The sequence below is a fragment of the Melospiza georgiana genome, chromosome 10 (assembly GCF_028018845.1).
Source record: "Melospiza georgiana isolate bMelGeo1 chromosome 10, bMelGeo1.pri, whole genome shotgun sequence".
Lineage (NCBI taxonomy): Eukaryota > Metazoa > Chordata > Aves > Passeriformes > Passerellidae > Melospiza > Melospiza georgiana.
Window position 1 is genome coordinate 23,438,659 of NC_080439.1, and position 21,771 is coordinate 23,460,429.

The window sequence follows — 21,771 nt, forward strand, 5'->3', positions numbered from 1 at the left end:
TAGCACACTGAAAGCCCCACGTGTGTGCATTGCTGTGAGCTGGACACACTTTCTCCAGCAGCCACTAAAGCATTTCCCAATTTGCAGAGAGCAGCAGGCACAGCCCTGGCTGAGCAGGCTCTCCCACAGGCTCTCCAGCAAACCACTGCTCCTCCAGTTCCTGTCCAATTCCCAAAGCCATCTTTTCCCTGTAAGGCCATCTTCCCAAGCTATCCCAGTGGATTATATATCTGTTCCAAAACTTCAGTTATGTCCAGGAAAAATTAATGGGAGAACCCAAGTTTTAGGTCAGCATGCGCAATAGCAAAGGGAGCTGCAGTGTCTGAGCTGACAGCTCCCTGTGCCCTCAGTTTAGCAATGCAATAGCCTGACTTCACTCTCTAAACAGACTGCAGCAAGCCAACCAGGACTCAAAGCAGCTGGTAAGCATGATTTTTTTTTTCCTCCCTCCTTACTAAGTTCAGGAGTTTCTCTTCTTTTGTGCTGAATTGGACAGACTTTTCTGTTTGCAAAAGGTTTTCTTTCTCAGAGTTATTCTCGTAATAGGCAAACAGTATTTTAAACCAAGAATAGCTGATCTCCATTAGATTCATACTCCCCTTTTTGGAAACACTATTTAGAGAACAGAACTCCTAAATCAAAAAGTAGTCAGGAAGAACAGTGAGAAACTGCATGGCTGTAACAGTAAATATTGCACTGGCACCTTTCGATTCACCTCTTTCCTCAAAGACTCCAGGGAAGATTGGGTTTGTCCAAATCTCCCTGAGTGGCACCAGTTCCTCACCAGAAACCTGCACCACACACATTTAAGGTGTGAGCCCTCTGGAACATCAGCAAAAACTGCACTATGAAAATTACAAAAAGAAAAACTTTTGACATAAGCCAAAGCCCTGGTTAATACCCTTTGGTAAATACCCTTTCCCTCAAGGGAAATTCTCCAGTGGGGAAACAGATGGACTTTTAAGTCTGTTTTGTGCAGAAAGATGTGGGGACTTAGAGTATATAATTTTTGATATAGTGCAATCTGAAATTTAAATTCTGAATTATTATGTAGCCCTTAGGAACGGCATTGTTCTCACAGATGCTACAGTGGTTTCTGCTGATAAATGAATAAGCTTCATATAACAGATATGTGCCTTTGATACAGCAGCTGCCAAGGCAATCCCTGAAAGCCACCAGCAGCACAGAGCTCATCTATTTCTTGTTCATCTATTTCTTGTCCAAAAGGTACGACTGACATTCAAATATAGCAGATTATTTCATGTTAAACTGATGCTAAGCATCAGATGGAAAACCAAAAGAAAATGGGACAGACCAAGTAAAGAGATGTCACCTCTAAACCAGAGCTTAAGCTCAGATCTGGTAGACACAGCTTAAAACTTCCCCTTTGTCAGACACACTTATGCCAGAGAAATGCTTGGCTTCTCAAGCACAGAAATGCTTGGCTTCTCAAGCACAGAAATCACCTGGGCTCGAGTTAAACTGTGGGGATAGAAGATGTTCATTCCTTGCAATCACAGCCTTTTCTCCTGAGCAAGGAGAGCACCGAGTGTGTTTTGTGTGCTGGGGAGGGCATGGCTCTGAGCAGGCTGGCCAGGCAGCCCCCAGAAAAGCTTCTGCAGCCCTGCTTTGGCTCCTCACACCTGCACTGCTGGTGGCATTACAGGAGGGGTTATTTTGCACCAGGAGAAGACCTGGATGTGGGGCACACCACTAAAATTGAGTTCTAGGCAGGGCACCAGAAAGCAGAACTAACCCCAGCAGAATCACCAAAACACAGCTCAAGAAACACGATTTTGAGCCACATTTCTATGGGTCACCACCATGTTTTAACACAGTTAGGTGTCCCCAGACAGCCTGTGCTGGGTTTGGAGGGGTAGTGCATGAGCTGGAGGGGACCCAGGCAGGGGGGACAAGGGTCCCACTGGGGCATGGCAGGGTGTGATCACTGTGCACACCTTTCTTAGCAAACCAAGCCGCTTTCAAGATTTAAAGACATCACTTTCACTGCTCCATGCTGGTCCCTGGACAATCACTACATCCCTTGCTGCAAGGGGATGTTTCTCTTCCCAAGTGCAGGGCCACAGGAGCACTGCCTAATACTCAGGCTGTGCCCATTGGACCTCACAGCACCCTCAGCCCCAAAACTGCCCCCAAGGCAGGGCACTGCCATCTCAGAGTGCTGGGTGGCTGCTGGAGCCTGGCTGGCTGGGCAGAGATTTGGGAGTTTCCTGATTTTAGGTGTTAGGGACTGCCCACCAAAGCTATCAAAGAGAGCTTTTAATTTTAGTTTTTCAAAACCCTTCAATACCCTCAATATAAATACTTTTTTTTTGCAAGAATAACTGAAATAATGGCAACCTCTGTTGCTGTTGTGGTTTAACCCCAGCTTGCAACTGAGCCCCACAGAGCCACTCACTCACCCCTGCTGCAGCAGAATGGGAGAGAGAGAATTGCACTGATAAAAGTGAGAACACTCATGGGGAGAGATGAGAACAAACTGAAATAAAATAGTCACAATAACAATAAGAAATTGTAATGGAAAGGAGAATAACAAAGAGAGAAAGACAAGTGATGCAAATGAAGACAGATGCTCAGCACCAACTCACTGATAACTGGCCAGCCCCCGAGGAGCAGCCTGGGGCCAGCCTTACCCCTGGTTTGGATCTGAGCATCATGCCATGGTTTGGAATATCCCTCGGGTCAGCTGGGCTCAGTTGTCCTGGCTGTGTCCCCTCCCAACTCCTGGTGCACCCCAGGCTCCTCACTGGTGGCATGAGGAGCAGAAAAAGCCTTGATGCTGTGCAAGCACTGCTCAGCAACAACAAAACCACCCCTGTGGCATCAGCCCTGTGTTCAGCACAAATCCAAAACACAACACATGGACAAAGAAAATTAACTCTGCCCCAGCTAAAACCAGCACATTTCTTCAGCCTCCTTTGAAGCAATTACGCCAGAGCTAATAAGACATTATTTAAAATACGACATTTGAATAGCTTGCCTAGGAAAAGCAACCCTGCAAAGAAATTGCTCCAAAATACTATTTTTCTTGAAAATTACAGAGCTAAGGGACTCTAATTGCCATGCTGTTGCTTACTTTTTATTGCCTATTATGCCACTTACAATGCTCCTAACAGGATACCTTTACTGTTCCAGAGTATAAACCCTGCCCAGGGAGCAGTATCACACAACAATGGTCATTTTAAAATTATTTTGTGTTCTAAAAGCGTGACTCAAAGCCCACCAGGGTCTGGGACCATAGGACAAAGCCAGGCTGGCTGCAAGGTGTCACCACCAACCTGGTTTTGGGCAGCTGCATTAATTGCTCTGACCAGCAAAGCAGCCAGATTAAAGAGAAATGCAATCCTACAGTGCCTAAACACTGCACAATTTGTCTTCCCATAATGAAAAAACAATTCAGATGGAAAAAAACCTCCAGTATCATAATTTCAAATTGTGGCTCAGGGGAGCTGGGAAGCCTGGCTGTGGTTTCTGTTCGTGTTAGATAGATCCAGGTGAGCAGGGTGTACGTGCAGTGAGAACCCACCCCTGCCTGGGAGGCTGTGGATGGTTTGAGACAACTCTGCCAGCCCCGTGCCTCCCATCAGCTGCTCACTCACCCAGGCACGAGGCAGGGCTTTTTGTGGCTAATTGAGCAGAGCTTTGCAAGGAGATCTGCCACAGATACCCTGGCATCTGCTGTGCTGGGTGCTGAAACATCTGTGCCTTGCACAGAACCCAAGAGGGCTGGGGGGGTAGCTGCTCGTTGCTCCTCTCTGCTCTGGGTGTGCCCCAGGGGCCCAGCTTGGCTCATGGAGCTCACACCAGCAGCACAAACTGCTTTCCTTCAGATGGACTGACTGAAATTTAGTCTTCTGTGCCTCTCTGTTATTTGGGGGAGGGTGGGAAGAGTGTTCACTTTTTTTTCTCTATTAACCTTTAAAGTTAACAAAGCAATTGTCCACAGCAGGAACCAGCAATGAGGGGCCTGGCAGGGTTCCTGCTGTGCTCGTGGCTGCTGCTAGCCCCCAACTCCATAAGGGTGGCTGCCCAGGAGACCCCCCAGCCTGACCCCAAAATGCCATGTGCCAACTGGATGGGAGGAGCACCCGGCTACCCTGGCCACAACGGTGCCCCCGGCCGGGATGGGAAGGATGGAAGAGATGGACTCAAGGGAGATAAAGGAGATGAAGGTTGGTGAGGAGCAGGTGGTATGTCATTGCTCGAGTCCCAGTCCCTGTCCCAACAGGTTCCATGTCTGGTGGGTCCACGCCTGATCTTTATCCACATGGGTTTTCATTAGTGCCTGGGGTGGAGATTCCATAACCCAAGTCAAAGAGTTTGGTGTGGGTTTTTCTCCAGTTAATGATGTTTTTTCTGATGTGCTGCTCTCAGCAGCTCAGCACACAGCCAGGGTGGTGGGTGAGCAGGGTTTCCACTCGCTGCCTCAGCCCCTGGGGGCTCTTGGGAGCCCTGAGCCCTTCCTCAGCTCTGTGCTGAGCAGGGCTCACACCACAGCCCCCTCTGCACTTCAGCAGCAGCTTCCAACACAGTGCAAGCACAGCTCCCAATTTCCACTCTGTCCCGCAGGTCCTGCAGGTCCCAAAGGTGAACCAGGCCCAGTAGGGAGCCGAGGCTTTCCCGGACCCCCTGGATCTCCTGGAATTCCTGGAATCCCAGGGCAGAAGGGCAAAGATGCTTTTGTGCAGCGCTCTGCCTTCAGCGTGGGGCTGACGGAGCACAGCCCGGCCCCCAACGTCCCCATCCGCTTCAGCAAGATCTTCTACAACGAGCAGGGCCACTACGACCCCAGCACGGGCAAGTTCCTCTGCAACGTGCCTGGCACCTACTTCTTCTCCTACCACCTCACCGTGTACCTGTCAGACGTCAAGGTCAGCCTCTACAGGAAGGACAAGGCCGTCATCTTCACCTACGACCAGTTCCAGAACAACAACGTGGACCAAGCCAGCGGCTCCGTGCTGCTGCACCTCAGCTCTGGGGACGAGGTGTGGCTCCAGGTGTATGGGAACGGGGACAAGAATGGGGTCTATGCTGACAACCTCAATGATTCCACCTTCATGGGCTTCCTCCTGTACCCCGACCCAGATACCTACTAAAGTAGGGGGTGCTGTGTGGAAAAGGAGGAGGTGGCTTAACCCTGGGTGTGTCCTGGGGCACTGGCGCTATAGCTGTAATGTATTTACCAAAAAATTGCCTTTTGCCAAGAGGGGACCCTATCTCCTGTGAAATCACTGAGGTCATACCAGTACTTGCATGGAAGCAAGAGTTCACTCCTACCTCTGCTCTTGCTTTCCTGTGGAAACCTCAGCCCAAAGTCAGATACCACTCCTGCCATGTCATGAAAAACTCTCAACATGGCTTAACCTTCCTTTAAATTTAGAAGTGAGAAGAGAAAAATTGGTTGCATTTAAATGTGACATTCTAAATTTCCCTTTTTTAGCCACCTAAATCCATTTAAACCAATTGTAGGAATTTTACTCAGCATTTTAAAGTTTGAGTAGAAGAAGAGTGCTCTTGTATTCAGCTGAAACAGATGGCTCAGTTTTTTGTAACTCCCACTTATTAGGGCCTTTGACTTCCACTCCTGGTTTGTTGTCTCCCTTTATTCAGCCCAGATCTTTGAATATATTCAGGTTATTAACATCCACTGATTTTAATCCTTTGATTTTCTTTTTATGTTTATCCCCTGTTGTTATCTCTAATGCAGACAGCAGGCTGGTTTAGGGCAGGGATCTTCTCTTGGGGTTTATCTGAGAAGCCTTGTGAGCACCGGTGAGGCCACACAACGAAAGCAGCCCATTGACTGTGTGGTTTTGGGGGTTCTGAGATGACCACAAAGATCCTGTCCCATTTCCCCTCTGCACAGCTCCCAGGAGCAGGCAGAAGTTGAGATCTATCAGCTGTGTTTGTCCTTTTCCAGGCTCTAAGTGTGCCACAAGCCCTGGTTTGCCCACCAGCTGGGCACAGCTTTGGGTGGTGTTGAAGCCTCCCATGTGGAGTGGGCTCCCAGGATGAGCACCCCCATCCCTGCCCCAGCTTTGGGCAAAGTTACCTGCATGCAGAAGGGTGTAAAGGCTGGAATTAGTGTCAATCCCATCAAACTGCTCCCCAAGGAGCTTGCTTGACTTTTAGCTAAAAGAGGATTTGATGGTTTCTCAGATACATTCTAAGAAGACTCCTGGTACTGAGCTTCAGAGCCAGCTAACACAGAGCAGAGCTAATGCAGTATCACAAGCACAAAACAGCTTCAAGAGCTTCAGCTGAAATTACTTGCGACATCATTTTCCACACTCCAGTGAATTACCACACTGCAAATAAAAAACAATAAAAAGCTCTCTCAATGAGAATGTCTCCACTTTTTTGTGTGTGTCTGTTGTTGGGAAGGACTTGAAGAAAGGGATATACTCCTAGCCTCACCAGACAGCCCAGGAAATCCTTTTTAATTTTTTTTTCCAGCAAAGTGAGGGCAACATAGGCTGGCAAACACAGGGTTATCCCCCTTTTGCTTTCTCAAGAAACTCCACACTCTGAATTTCATCAAGGCTTCAGCATCTCACCACCTTACACTGTATTGCATTCTTCTGGGGTAAGATGAGTCTGGTTTTCACCCTTTTTCCCAACCAAATTCCCTGAATCCAGCCTAAATGGCCATCCAGAGCCAGGGCCTCTGCTGGCCCTGAAGGCTCCAAGCACTCGATTTAGCAAGGGTGAAACTGGTGCTCAATCTGGTCATGCTAAATTCAGTGAGCTGGGAAAAACCCTGCTCTTATTGTGGGAATTTACTGGGAGGGAACAGGGCAAAGGTTTAAAAAGCCAGAAATCCATTAAAAAAGAGATTAAAAAATGCAGCATTTGCTGGATCAAATGGTGTAAGAGGCTTAAATTGAAAAGAGCAAGTCAGAGCTCTTGCACTGTTTTTTCTCAAATGTTTTCAGATGGATCTTCAGAAGGCAGGGAAAATTGAATCAGCCAGAGTACTAAGAGGCATTTGGGATAAACATTAGGAGGCTATACAAGTTTAAAGACCAGTTCCCAAGAGGGAGCCAAAACAAATTATTGCTTTCTTTGCTGCCATGCAGCAGGAGCAAACATGCTTACAGCTTTATCCAGAACACCAGAACTCAGGCTCAGACCTTGGGAAAAATGTTAAAGCAAGTCATTAGGGCACTGCAGTTCCATGTAGTGACTCTTCTCACAGACACAAACACTGAACTGCAGCTTCACCAATGCCAGGAGAGTGCCTGTACTGCCCCTGTGTGTCCCAGCCTGGCACCTCAAAGCCCAGCAAACAGCAGCCCAAGGCAAACACCCACCATGGAAACAGGGCTCAAAGCCCTCCCTTCAGGGATTGGGACTCTTTTAAGAAGCCTTTCACCTCCAATCTCTGTAAGATTCTTGCTCAGCTCAGACCAGCACTTTCCCAGCAGGCACCAGATTCCAGTTTAAGCCACCTCCCATCTCTCCTAGAAGGCAACTGCTCCCAATAGTCTCAGTCCACCAAGGAAGCAAGCACAGGCACAGGGCAGGCAGAGAAGCACCCCTGCCCCCCTGCAGCCCCACAGCTCCCTTTGCCCTCTGTCCCTGCCTCCTGAGGGGTCTGCATGGGGGTCTCAGCCAGCCCAAACATGCTGAGAAGCTTTGGGAGCAGCAGCTGAGCATGGCCACCCATCACCCTGGGGATCCTGATGGACCAGCAGCTCCAAGTTCCTGCATGTGGGGTGGAGATCAGACCTGTACCTCGACAGCTCTGCCACCTCAGGGGCACGTGGCCAGGCTGAGCATGGGCAGGGAGCTGCAGGGCACCATTCTGGCCTTGGGCTGCCTTAAAGGAAGAGCTGCAGATGGGGTTTGGGGGATAATGAGGTTTTGGAACTCAGCACATCCCTCTGGGTGTCCAGAGTTACCAGGACCCTGCCAGAGGGCTCAGAGACCCTGGCACACAGCCCAGAACACCTGTGGGTTTGATTGTGACCCGTGGAGCAAATTACCAGCTTTGTATGAGGACCCGAAAGCCACAGAAGTTTAAGTAGTGTAATAATAAAATTATCACTGGGTGAAGGGGTAGATTTTGGGGTTTTTAGAATAGGGGTTCTGGGAACAAGATGGAGGGACTTGTCCAGACTTTCTTCTTCTCTACCTCCATTTTCTGCAGTCATGTTGGCACTTTTGGATTGGTTTAGAGTAGAAGCTCACTGTCTGACACAGGCGATAGGTATTGGAAAGTAATTGTAAACATGTTACATGTAGTTTGTAGTATAAAGAGATAACACCGCCCCAGGGGCAGGCAGAGTGCCTCTGTCTGTCCTGCTGAGCGGACCTTGGCTGGACAGGAGGAAAATTTCTCTAGATAAGATACAATAAACAACTCTGAGAGCGAGAACTGAAGAGCTGTGAGTCATTCTCCGAACGTGCGGGCTGGAGCAGAGGCTGTTCATGTGTCTCAGGGCTGCAATAAACTGCAACCTCCTGAGAATGAGGTCCTGGGGGATGAGCTCAGGGGAGTTCCTAAGGAATCCAGCCTTTTTCCATTATGGAGTTGTGGTTTTACTATCCCTCTATGCTTCATAAACCCATGGGAGGGGAAAACCTGGCCTACACAGGCACACCTCCAAGGCCTGGGCTGGCTCCTGAGGATCACCCTGCATTGAACACACAATTATCTTGTAATAAAAGAGCAAACACGACACTGGCATGCTGAGAGGGCACTGAATCACCTGCTCTCCAACAAATTTAAATGGTTTAGTTTGTGGTTTTTAATCAATCCTGACAGCAGATGCCTTGTACAAAGTTATGTCTCACTATTTACTGCCTCTCTGGCAGGTTTAAAAGGATGCTTTTCCCTTTAGAAGCTAATGTACTCTAAGAGGCAGAAAGCAAGAACATTCCCCAATGAAAAATTGAAGTCACTGCACTAACAATTAGGGAGAAATAACATGAAAAGCTGAAGACAGCTGGAGACAGCTGGAGAGACTGACCAGTCTCATGCAGCAGGGAAACCATCTGTGAAACCATCCACAGCCCTTTCAAACACAATTATAGGCTGGTCCTAATTGTACTTCAACCCCATGTAATCACTTGTGCCAGTAATTAATTGGAATACAAATAGCAGATGCACTAAACCATGAAGAGCTACAAGAAAAAGATAAATTGCTTGCAAGACTTGCATTGCTGAAGTATAAACTCACTAGAGGGTTTTTATCATGGAAGCAGGCAGAGGGATTAGGATCAAGTCTGACATTTGGCTAATCAGCCACTGCCATCAGATTTAGAGTCTCTGAAATACTGTGCAGGAAACCAGAGTGTGCCCAGGCTGCCACATGTTTCTCTGACTGTGTTTGTGCTGGGTGTAGGTACCTGATGGAAAGACTCAGTCTCCATGGGACTGCAAATCAGCAAACCCACCCTTAGGTCATCCTGGGATGATCAGCCCAGCTCTTTGAGAACACTGGGAAATTTCCTTCCATGAAGGTGCACTTCATTACCCTCCAGACAATCCAGGGGAAAGGAAAGGTTTATTCCCAATGAAATGGAGGCATTCTATGTCAGTATCTATAGTAGGAGTCCTAGTAAAATATCTGTATTTTATTTGAATATCTGTGTATATAGGCCTTGCCCTGATAAGCCCTGGTTGTTTTTGATGGGCTGCAGCTGTAGCTAATGAAGATAACTGTGATAGAAGGGGGTGGGCTTGGCCAGTCAGGGAGAGCCTGGAAGGAGCCCTGACTAAGAGGCAGCAACAAGCAGAAGAAGAAGTCTGTGCTGTGAAGTACTGCCTCCAAGAAGTATCACTGAGAAGGTATGGGACATTACAAATATGATTACAACCCTATGGGATGCTAGAAATATAATAACAAAAATATGATGACAACAAGTATCTATTTCTTCCTGCAGATATTCCCACCCTGGAGGCAATCTGTGGAATCCCTCCCATAAAAGCAGGACAGATTTATGGAGAGGCATCAGGGAGGGTGGCAGAGAGATGACACTTGAAGACAATTTCTAATTCCCTTCTGGAGTCAGGCAGGGAAGGACAGGGGGTATGAACCAACCCACCCAGCTCCCTCTGAAAGCCTGGGCATCTGTGAAAGTGGAGCTCTGCCTATAGAGTCAGGGCAGCACAGCCTCTCTGCTCCTTGACAGGGATTTCCAGAGAAGCCATTCTAGTTCTGCACTGTGTTTTGGCAAGTGTTGAAGGCCAAGGTGGATCTGCCATCCTGGATGAGGCAGAGCACAGGGAAGGTGATTCCCACAGCACCTGCACCCCAGCCATGCAGAGGCAGCTCCAGAGCAGCAGGAGACCAGGAGGGCACAGCTCAGGGAGCTGCACTGGGAGCTGAGAATGCCCTGCATAGGAAGCTCTGCTCTGTGACAGAACAGAGCCACTTGTGACAGTGGTCATAGGGGTTTTCAGGATGAGGGAAGAGACGTAGATCTGACTCCATATTTCAGAAGGCTTGATTTATCATTTTATGATATTTATGTTACATTATAACTATAGTAAAAGAATAGAAGGAGAAGTTTCATCTCAGAAGGCTGGCTAAGCTAAGAATAGAAAGAAATGAATGATAACAAAAGCAGCTGGCTTGCACAGAGAGAGTGAGCCAGATCTGCTGTGACTGGTCACTAAATCCAAACATCCACACGAGACCAATCCCAGATGCACCTGTTGCATTCCACAGCAGCAGATAATCAATGTTTACATTTTGTTCCTGAGGTCTCTCAGCTTCTCAGGAGGAAAAACCCTAAGGAAAGGATTTTTCATAAAAAGATGTCTGCGACAGCCACTGTCCTGTGGCAGGAGTCCCCTCTGAAGTGTCCTCACCAAAGCATCCCCAACTGGGACTCCCTTGGTGGGGCAGCTCCTGTCAGCACCAGGGATGCTTTGGGTCCCTTGCCCTGTCACCCACCTCATACACAGCATTCTCAGCTGTGCATCTGTTTATTCACAATATTCCAGAGTCCTTTTTTCCAGGAGACTTTAGGTTTAAATGAATTCATACAAGGATTACCTAAACCTTTTTTCATAAAAATAGTCATATTTGTGAATTTTAAAAGGTTTAAAAGACACTGTTCCCGTCTCCCTCTGCTCTGAACTCCTTATAGAAGCTTGAATAAAAGGTTTGTAACATGAGTCAGGATTCTTACCCTGCTGCTTGGCAAAGGCCAACTGAAACAAATATAAAAGGCAAACTCAAAAAATAAATAAACTTGAAAGCAAAACCATAGAAGCAAATATTTGTGCTCAAAGCCATCGCTGCTGCCAAGGACTGACTTGCATTGTGTTTTTCCAAAATATCCCTGATGTGACACTGGCATTCCAGTCCCTCACCAACAGAGACTTCAGGGAACAGGGCTGCATTGTCTGTCATCTGCCCAGCACGTTCTCATGTGCTCAACAACTGCACATTGAGAGCAGGAAGGTGCCTGCCAGCTTCTCAACACCCCAGGAAAGCAGGAAGAACTCCACTTATTCATCTAAATGAATTCCTTCTTTATCAAGAAAAATACCTTCCACTTCAATTACTGAAATAAAATATTAAAAGGAAAACTTTTTATTCCCTGGAAGTTAACTCAGCAAAAAGCCACCAAGGAAATCCACTATTGCCACACTAGGTCTGAGCTTGCCTGTTCCTGCTCATATGAAGGGCAGTGGAACCCTGGATACTGAACTGGAAACCAGCTCAGAAGCAGCACTGCAGCAGAAATATTATGCACAGATGACAGCCAGCTTCCTTTAGCATGGCAACTTTCCCTCACAATGAGTAGATTCTTTTCAGCTCAAAATAGATTGTACATTTTATTTCCAAAGAATGTACTGGGACAGTTTGCAGCTCCCTGAAGACAGAGCTGGGGTCTGTTGAGAGTAGGGAAGGGAACAGGCTGACATTTAAGTGTTTTGAAGGGATTGCTTTTCATGTGGCTACACCCTTGTAAGGCATTTCAGCACTTAGGGCCTCATCTTGCCAAGCCTCAGCTTTATGGATTTATGGATTGCCAGCTGTCCCACTGCAATCACTGGGACAATTCACAAAACTGTTCAGACTAGAGCCTTTACTTGGACATTGAAACACTCAGCAGTACCCAGCAGCTTGTAAATGAATACACACCAGCCTGAATGTGTGCATATTGCTGTTCAAATAGCCTTTTCCCCAAGAAACACTTCCTATGAGAGGTGTCAATCTCCACAACAGGGACAGGAATCAAAGCTCAAGAAATGAATTGGCCAAGGCAGTCAAATGCTGTTTACATCAATTTTTATTATAGATTATTAGAAATAAACACAAGATTTTGACATCTTATGATTATTTCCCGACAAAAGGCTGATTGCCCCAGACTAATTGGACCAAAATCCTTGACAAATGTGAACACAGCAGCAATGTGAAGCTGAAGGGCAATTTGTTCTTCATCTCCCACTGTTCCAGCAGGGACCCAAACAAACCACAGCTCCTGCTGGAAGTTTAACACACTGACAGCCCTCTTTGGAGAGATGATGTGATGCACACCCTCAGTCTCACTATGCAGGAGGGATCTGCACCCTGCAGACAGCTCCAGGATGCATTTTTGGTAATATCCCAGGTCTGTTCCTTTCATTTCATCCCAGCCCAGGAGACCCACACTGGTACCAGACTGAAGGACTGGGAATGCCCAGAACCCCCAGGAGCTACAGCCAGAGCAGCACCACCTGCACACCCAGGCAGTTCATGGGATTCCACAGTTTTCCACAGCTTGAGGACTTTGATGAACTCAAACACTTTTAAACACTGCACAGATGAAGTTCCCTCCCCACAGACACACACACACCTCAACTCCCAGCTGCCAGCAGTACTATTAATGCTGCTTTTCTGTGTGAAGCCCTGAGTTTCTGGAAATCTTCACAGAAAGGGGTGTTAGCTCAACCTACCTTGAGTAGATAGTTACATCCTAGCAGGATGAAAACTGCTGGATCCAGTTCCACAGAAAGAATTCCATGTTTTGATCAGGTGAGATGTTACAAAACCAGAATCACTCACCACTGGCACCTTCAAACCAATGTTCACTGAGGTTTCAGACATCTTTCAAGGAGAGAACACCATCCCTACTGAAGAGCAGCTGTTCAAGGTGGGTTTCTATCACAGAATATACTCCTGCTGCTGTGATCAAATTAAAGCTCAAGTTTCTTACAACTTAAGGAAGCAAATGAAAAACAAAGAAGTATCTACAAAATATTGACAAGGATGTATTCCAAAACCAACCACACTGAGGAATCAGCAAAAGTAGATAAAAGAGCAGAGGAGGAGAGATGCTTCTTGAGTTTTATTTCATCTTTTGCACCTGCCCAAAATGCTCCATTTCCTGGTAGCAACTCATTTCTCAAAACATAGTTTGGAGAAAGCACAGCACTGTCATCACACTTCTCTTCACACAGAAAAGCAAGCACAATTCTTCCAAATAATATTTCTGGGTTTCACATTCTCTGAACCTCAGAGAAAGGAAAAACAATTCTTGTCATTTGCTGTGCCTGTGTTTGTGCCAAAGCAGAATGCAATGTGGAGATTGTTTACCCACAGTGATGGGGCTTTGTTCCCTTGGCCTGTCAGGGCCAGGTGTGTGTGTGTGTGTGTGTGTGTGTGTGTGTGTGTGTGTGTGTGTGTGTGTGTGGACTGTCAGCTCATGGTCACGAGATTCTGTGTGTCCAGGGTTGAGTGCTTGGCAGGCTCAGTTTTAGTTGTATAGAATGATATAGTATAATAAACTAATTAATTAGCCTTCTGATATCAATGGAGTCAGATGCATCATTCCTCCTCTGTCAGGGCCCTCAGAGCATTGCTGTACTCCTGCAGGCACAGTGCCTCAGACAAAGCAGAATTTCCCAAGATCCATCAAGGTGTTTAAAAAAGAAGAAAAAAAACCCAGTAAAAAATCCCATGTCTGCTTCCCTGTCTACCTATGATGAATAATGTGGAGATTGTTTACCCACAGTGATGGGGTTTTGTTCCCTTGGCCTGTCAGGGCCAGGTGTGTGTGTGTGTGTGTCAGGACTGTTGGTGACAGTCACAGATTCTGGGCAGTTCTGTGCAGCTGAGTGCTTGGCAGATTCAGTTTAGATGTAATGTAATATAATGTAATAAAGTCTAGAATAATATAGCATAATAAAGTAATTAATTAGCCCTCTGATATCAGTGGAGTCAGATGCATCATTCTCTCCCCTTGTGGGGGCTGCCTGCAAATGCCATACAGCAGAGAGCCCCAGACAGCCCAAGCCCATTTGCCACCACTGAAATTGTTTTACCCCAGTCTCAATGAGGAAAACTGGAAAGCCCAGGCTGTCAGCAAGCACTAAAAGAGAAAGGGCAGTGCCTGAGCAAGGCTGTTCCTCCAGGGACACAGCACAAGTCAGGCACCAAGCAGAGAGGATGTTAGAGTGCTGATTTACAGCACACTGCATGATGAAACACAGGCTCTGCAGAAATCCACAGCAGCACAACCAAAAGACACCTAAATCCCACTGGGTTTATTGTGCTTCCTTTTTTAAACTCACTGGCTGCAAGAGTTACTGTTGGATTGAAGATTTCCTTTTTGAAGGCAAACTAAAGAAATAAAAATGTGACAGAGGGATGAAAGGGTTTCACTGCAGGCAACATTTAAGTAGTGTGAAGTGTTTAAAGAAAGATCAGTCACAGTATTTAGTCTGTGATCAATTTACAGAATACAGATTGCATTCGAGATTGGACAGGATTACACTTTTGACTCTGAAAAAAAACACTAAAAACTCACCTGTTCCTTTCATTCTGGGATTCAGTTTGGTCACTGAAGGGTAAGAATGAAACATTTTTATGTTCTGAAAAGCTTGTGTCAAAATCTGAACAGTATTTCAACAGCCTGGTTCATACACAGTGTACCTCTAAGCACAAATAAGTGCATTAGCTTCTGCAGGAAAAGAAAATTTTACTGTTTCTTTTTCCATCAAGTACAATTTCAAGAATGAAATTATATTTTTAAATCCAAGCATTCTCCTAATCTGGGGTCAGAACATTACTTTGCTTAACATGTCAAGGTGAAGTTACTTTTTCTTTTTTTCTGTGTTCCTTAAATTTAAAGTGAAGTACTGATGGCAGCTCTCTGTCTTGAATAAAAAGACAACCCATGCCCTTCTCCGTATGAACTGGACTATTCAGAACAAGCAATCATCTGATCCCAAAACAATCCTTTAGTGTGGGATGAACAAAACTTTCCTGGGCAGCATGTGCCCTACTGCATACCTTTCATGTAATATCCAAAAGCAACAATGAATTATTTAATTCCAAAATAATCACTCTAAGGGAGCTCAGAAGACAGCAATTTCTACTTTTATAAGTCAGAGAGATGTGTGTTTCTTCAGTATTTTATTCAATAAGCACATCAGCAAATGAAATTTCCAGGAAAATCTACACACAGCTCCCTAGAAATAACAGTGCACACTTCCCTCCTCAGTTATCTTTACCCATCTGGTTTTCATATTCCCCCAAGCAGATTATCCAGGCTTTCTTCCCCTCTGTGAGTTTCCCATTTTGGTTTATTTAATAAATAATGGACTGCAAGGGTGATCTTAGAGAAAACTCCACATCTCAGCTCGGCTGCACACCCAAGTTCACTGGATGTCATCGTCATCAAAGAGATCTTCAAAATCTAGTCAGGAAAACAAGACAAAAATGAACCTCAGAACTTTCAGTGTTACAAATGCACATGCAAGTACAGTACTTTGTTCCTTGGATTCAGGACAGAAATAAAGGTGAATTCAGAGAATGAGAGTTACTGCACCATCGGTTATTAGAAATGTAGCATCAGGGTGATGATTTTGCAGACTAATGAACTGGGGGTTGTGTTAAAAAGCCCCTCCTCAGAAACATTTAATTGCTCAAAAACACTTAATTGTTTTGAGTTAAAAAGCCCTTCCTCAAAACCATTTAATTGCTTTAAAGGTGCCAATAACATTTTTGTCTCAGAACAAAAATGTCCCAGTAGTGAAATGGCTCCATTCACATTTGGAATTACTCCTAACTACTCGGCCTTGCATCCTCTTTGTGTGCTGAACATAAACTAACCACCCGAGTGAACACAGTCTTTATTCTTACAGAAGCCAATTTACAAGAACCTACAATGAACTGAGGATGAATCCTCATTTAGAAGAACCCTAAATACCAGTGGAAGGAACACAATTCCACAGTGTGATGGCAGAAACAGATGGAAACAGCTACTCCTGAATATGCTGGATCCAACAGAGCAGAACTGCCTTCCACTCCTGTACCCTAAGCCTTGAGCAAAATGAAAAATGTACTTTATTTTGGAATCAACACCAGGTTGTAATACTAACACTGCCACTGCAAAATTAAATAACATATAAAGCATTTAATAACATATAAAACTCACTGTTGCAATGTCTGAATGCACTTCTTCAGAAGCATAAAAACCCCTTTAGCCACCAGGTGCAGCACAGTGCTGTGTGTTCCACCCCTACGTGGAATATTTGCAGCTGCTCTCCCTCAAAGCAGGTGTAAATACTTACACAGAGGCCGAGAGAGCTGGGATTGTTCAGCCTGGCAAAGAGAAGCTTCGGGGTGGCCTTTTAGCACCTGAGGAGCCTCCAAGGAATGACAGACTATTGACACGGGCTGGAGTAGGGAATGGCTTTAAACTGACAGCATGGAGGTTCAGGGATTTGATAAAAAAAATCTTCCCTGTGAGGGGCGGTGAGGCACGAATTGTCCAGAGAACCCCACATTTTTACTCGGATTTACACTGTTTAACATAAGCTACTTGTTACACGAACGGACCAAGGCATTTTTCCTTGTAGCCTAACACACTAAACTCCCCGGAGAGGAACACCCCGCTCCCAGAGATGCGGGCAGGCCCAGCTGTAGCGAGCACGGGCAGCAGAGGCAGGGCAGAGAAGCCGGGCGAGGCTCGCCGAGGCAGCCCGGGGTCAGGGCGCTCCTTACCGTTGAAGAAGTCGGCGTGCACGGCTTTCTCGTTGGCGGCCAGGTCCATCAGCAGCCCCGTGCTTCCCCCTGCCTGCGAAAGCGGCCGCTGAGCGCCCCCGGCCCGCGGCACCACGGCCGCGGCACCGGAGCGCCCGCCTCACCTCATCCAGATCCACGTACGGGCCGGCGCCCTCAGGGAACATCTCGTCCACCGCCGGCTTCATGGCGGCCCCTCCGCGCCGTCACTTCCGCCGCGGCACGGCGCCGTGCAGCGATGGCCGCCGCCGAGCGGGGCCGCGCCGTCTCCATGGCGACCAGCAATGGAGGCCGCCATCTTGCTCCCCCACGCCCTGTGGCCATGGCGACCAGCAGCGATGGCCGCCATTTTGCTCACCCCACCCTGTCGCCATGGCGACCAGCAAAGGAGGCCGCCATCTTGCTCACCCCCACCCTGTCACCATGGCGACCAGCAATGGAAGTCATTATATTGCTCCCCCATGCCTCCATCGCCACAGCGACCAGCAAGGGAGGCCACCATCTTGCTCCCCCCACGCCCTGTGGCCATGGCGACCAGCAATGGAGGCCACCGTATTGCTCCCTCACACCCCCTGTCGCCATGGGGACCAGAAAGGGAGGCCGCCATCTTGCTCCTTCACACCCTATCACCATGGTGAACAGCAATGGAGGCCACCATGTTGCTCGCCGCACCCTGTGGCCATTGCTCACCCCACGCCCTGTGGCCATGGCGGCCAGCAATGGAGGCCGCCATCTTGCTCCCTCACACCCCGTCACCATGGGGACCAGCAAGGGAGGCTGTCATCTTGCTCCCTCACACCCTGTCGCCATGGTGATCAGCAATGGAGGCCACCATTGTGCCCCTTCACACCCTGTGGCCATGGCGACCAGTTACTGAGGCCACCATCTTGCTCCCCCATGCCTCCGTCACCATGGCGACCAGTGATCGAGGCCTCCATCTTGCTCCCTCATGCCCTGTGGCCATGGTGACCAGCAATGGAGGCCGCCATCTTGCTCTCCCATGCCTTGTTGCTGTGGCGATGGCAGGCCCTGTGCCCCTACAGGCCTCAGTGAGGCATCAGCTTGCAAATGAGGTGGGTGTAACTGATATTGGCAGCCCCTCCAGCCCCCAAACTGGGTGCACTGGTTGAATAACTCCTGTACTCATGTACTCCTCTGCACAGAGAGCAGTCTCCTGAGATGAAGCTGAGAGCATCACCTGTTAAAGAAAACCTCCCAAAGCCATGCAGCAGAATGAACAAGTTTATTGTGTCACACAGAAGCATAAATTGTAAAAAAGGGATTAATTTAAAGCCTGAAATGCTGCACACGGCTGTCACTTAGTGGCTGAGGCACAGTGCAGATGTGTTTGCTGGCAGTCAGGTGTTCATGCAAACACCTTTACAAGAAATGGTAAAAAAGAGACTCACTGAAGCCATAAAATGCTGCACATGACTGTGGTGTCACAAAGCAGGTGAGGGCAGCCCAGGTGTGTTCAGTGGCAGGCAGGTGCTCACCCAAACACCTGGGCAGCAGCTCTGGCAAAGCTGAGCGAGGCTCTCAGTGCTCGTGGTCACGCACGTGGTATCCAAGGTGGCTCCCAAAAGGGAACTGGGCAAAGAAGGCTCTGGCCATGTCATCGATCCTGTTGTAGGCTCCCAAGGTCCGGAAATATTCCACATAGGACCAGAAATCATTGGATGAGAAGGGCCAGTAGGGCAAGGCTGCAGCATCCTGGTAGGGATCTAAAAAACCCAACCAAAATAAAATATTGCATATTACTATAATACGAAGCGCTTTTGTTGAGAGGTTGGGCTTGGAGCCACCATGGTTTGGGGTTGTGAGTTCCCTTTGGGGGCTGGTGTGCTCTTCTGGCAGGAGAGAGGCAAGGAGAGACATTGACCCCTCTCTGTGACCCACTGTGCAGAAAATGGAGCCAGTACTCCCTGCTCCAGATGCACCCAGAGTGACAGACTGGGACGAGATGGGGAGCAGGAAAGAAGGGACACATCCACACTTACACCAATTCAAGAATTCATTAGGCTGGTTTCATTTCTAGAACGCTGCTGGTTATTTCAAAGCAAGGAGCGATTGCAATCGAAAGCCATTTTTCCTCATTCCACATAATTTGCTTTGCCCCATAGAAAAATATAAGGAATAAGGCACCACCCTCTATGTTGTGCCCCTGCAGCTGGGCACACTGCCCACAGAACTCCCAGGGATTGGGGCCATACTGCCCTGACACTGCCTGGAACTGCAGAGCTGTGCCTCTCCTCAGGGCACTGTAGGAAATGAGCCACAGGGATGGAGAGGAAAGGCCACTTGGGGGACAGCTGCTGCATTTGGGGCTGCTCTAGCAGTACCAGAATGTGATACAGGCATTGAAACAAGATTAACAATTCAGCAGCACAACAAAATCAGTTCTGAAAACACAAGAACCAACCACCCCAGGCCCAAATATCGGCAAACAGAGAAGCATATATAAAATGTAAACAGCAGCTGAGAGCACAGTCACAAATGTCTTTCAGTGCAGTGAAGCTAAACACAGTATTTTATTTTGATTTGAAGCCCATTTAGATGAATGAAAGTCTTTGCACTCAGCTTGGGGCCAGGGTCTTCAGTAGGAATTAAGAGCTTTCAACAATCCTGTTGTCAGACTTTAATTTTACTGAGTAAAGTTTGCAGCGTGCAGGCACAGATGGCACATAACAAACCAAATGAACCAGCCAAATGCTGTCTGCAGAGAAGAACCCACTGTTTATACCAGCTGACCTCAGATTCACTTTGCAGGCTGCTGCTTGGCCCAGTGTGAAAGAAAACAATAATTGCTGGTAATGAGAGCAACAGGACACTGCCTGAACAGGGTTCTAATTCTAGATTGATGCAGCCTCTCCTGAACGTTGCAAAGCTTGCCACAAAAATATTTGCTGTACACAAACACAGATGATATATTAAAATATTTTAGAGATTATATATTAAAAAGATTTATTCCTAAAGAAATAGAATGGAGCATAGGGATAAAAAAGGTTTGAATGATAAGTAATCATATTAGACTTTCTTATGTATTTGTTCTGTTCATATCTGTTATGATGATTTCTGTATATTTGTGAAATGGAGATGCTGCTGGCAGTGTTTGGTTATTGCAGATACTTCTCTGCAACTCTGTTTTCAGACAGAATTCTGTCTGAAAAGCCAAAAAAAGGTTAAATTATAGAATCATCAGTAAGCGAGTGCAAACATCATTAGGGTGTTGAGGGTTTTTTTAATCAAAGGCAAACACTAATCCAATGGACTAATCACACAAAGTGACATGAACCACAGGGTAGCTGTGCTAAGGGATTTATTCCAACATTTCTCTAATTGGATTTGTGGCAATTTGTAAATTTTAAGCTTTTTGTCATGAAAGCTGGTATCTCTTGCCAAAAAGCAGATACACATACAGCATTGTGGTTCAGGACAGACAAAATTCTCAGATGCCCTATACATATCTAAGTCTGGTGCATTCCAGTTAGGATTTTGTACAACATAATTAGTGACTTGACTGTAATCCCTTTTCATTTTAAGACTGGATATTAGCTCTGTTATTATACATTAATATGTTACCACCTTTTAATAAATTTTACAGGATTTTTTAAAATTCACTATTCTTTTATTCACCAGAACTAATTGAAAGCTTTTCCTCAGTCCACCGAGGTTAATAAGCATTCCTGCCAAAGTCATTGCTGGGCATCAAGTCTGGGAGTTACAAATTACTCTCCTAAATATTAGTGACACAAAGGAAATAAAAAAACATTAGGAATTACCATCTCCATCCTGGATGGATCGGGCATCTGTAAGTAAAGAGCAAACACATCAGTACCAGCTCCTGCACAGAAAGACTTTCTGTTAACCAAACATTTTCCATGTATAACTAGAAGATCACAAGTCTTTTAGTGCCCACATTGGCCCCTCTGTGTAGCCAGAAGATTTTTGTTTCTTGAACAACAGAGCAAGGAATTCCCTGTTTGCAATGAGTGCTACAAACCACCTCAGTCTGGCTGTCAGAACTCACAGCCTGAACAGTTGGGATTAAAATGTCAGCAACACTAAATAGAAGATACTGTATTTGTAATAAAATATTTCTGAGGGCTTGAAAAAAATAAACAAGAATAAATTCGGTAGTAATCTTACCTGTTAGCATGTTCATCAGCATACAGATGATAAAGAAGCCAGTAAATGTCATCTTGTCTGCAAGAAACTGCTTGTGTTTCTGAAAAGTAATTTGTACAATTGAGGATTATTACAAGAGGTTAATAATTATGCAAACTCAATTATTTCTTGTTTTAATAGAAGAATACATTCCAAAATAGATTCTAGTTACTAATTTAGGCATGAAAAAATCCAATCATATTTTTTATAGCTTCTGAAGTGCAACACAGAGCATTGAAAAACCATCAGTCCTGAAATGTGTATTGATATTTTGGTTTTAGATGGCATAAATCCAAAAGGTGCCTCTGAATCGACATGAAATCAACTGTCTTTGGAAATGTTTGATTTTGTGGTTAATTTAATTTCACTTTGGAAATTACCTTTCTGTTTCTTTTCTTTTCTTCTTCTTCTTTTTGCAGCTCTGAGTCAGCCACAAAAACTCCAAAAGAGTTTTTATTGCAGTAAAATAGCAGTGCTTTGTAAGGAAGGGTGGAGGGAAACGTCACTGAGTTACTACACCAATCTGATTTTGTTTTCTTCAGGTATTTTATCTGCTCACATTTGCATTTTATTTCAGCACTGCCCATGGAAGAGACAGTGGTCAGTTTCT

At 46.3% G+C, this 21,771-nt stretch overlaps 3 protein-coding genes across 3 annotated transcripts; 1 reads left to right on the forward strand and 2 right to left on the reverse strand.

The window, feature by feature from the left end:
- Window positions 1-349: 349 nt before the first annotated feature.
- On the forward strand, window positions 350-5,117 carry ADIPOQ (adiponectin, C1Q and collagen domain containing). Its single transcript, XM_058031318.1, has 3 exons — window positions 350-422; window positions 3,971-4,193; window positions 4,591-5,117. The coding sequence occupies exons 2-3, from the start codon at window positions 3,980-3,982 to the stop codon at window positions 5,115-5,117; spliced, it is 741 nt and encodes a 246-aa protein (XP_057887301.1). The 5' UTR covers window positions 350-422; window positions 3,971-3,979.
- Window positions 5,118-15,366: 10,249 nt separating this feature from the next.
- Window positions 15,367-17,219, reverse strand: COPS9 (COP9 signalosome subunit 9). The gene is made up of 3 exons (XM_058031303.1): window positions 17,120-17,219; window positions 16,977-17,049; window positions 15,367-15,666 (listed from the first exon to the last, which is right to left on the reverse strand). The coding sequence occupies exons 1-3, from the start codon at window positions 17,180-17,182 to the stop codon at window positions 15,629-15,631; spliced, it is 174 nt and encodes a 57-aa protein (XP_057887286.1). The 5' UTR covers window positions 17,183-17,219; the 3' UTR covers window positions 15,367-15,628.
- Window positions 17,220-18,533: 1,314 nt separating this feature from the next.
- On the reverse strand, window positions 18,534-21,195 carry OTOS (otospiralin). Its single transcript, XM_058031520.1, has 3 exons — window positions 21,144-21,195; window positions 20,777-20,803; window positions 18,534-18,718 (listed from the first exon to the last, which is right to left on the reverse strand). The coding sequence occupies exons 1-3, from the start codon at window positions 21,193-21,195 to the stop codon at window positions 18,534-18,536; spliced, it is 264 nt and encodes an 87-aa protein (XP_057887503.1).
- Window positions 21,196-21,771: the final 576 nt, after the last annotated feature.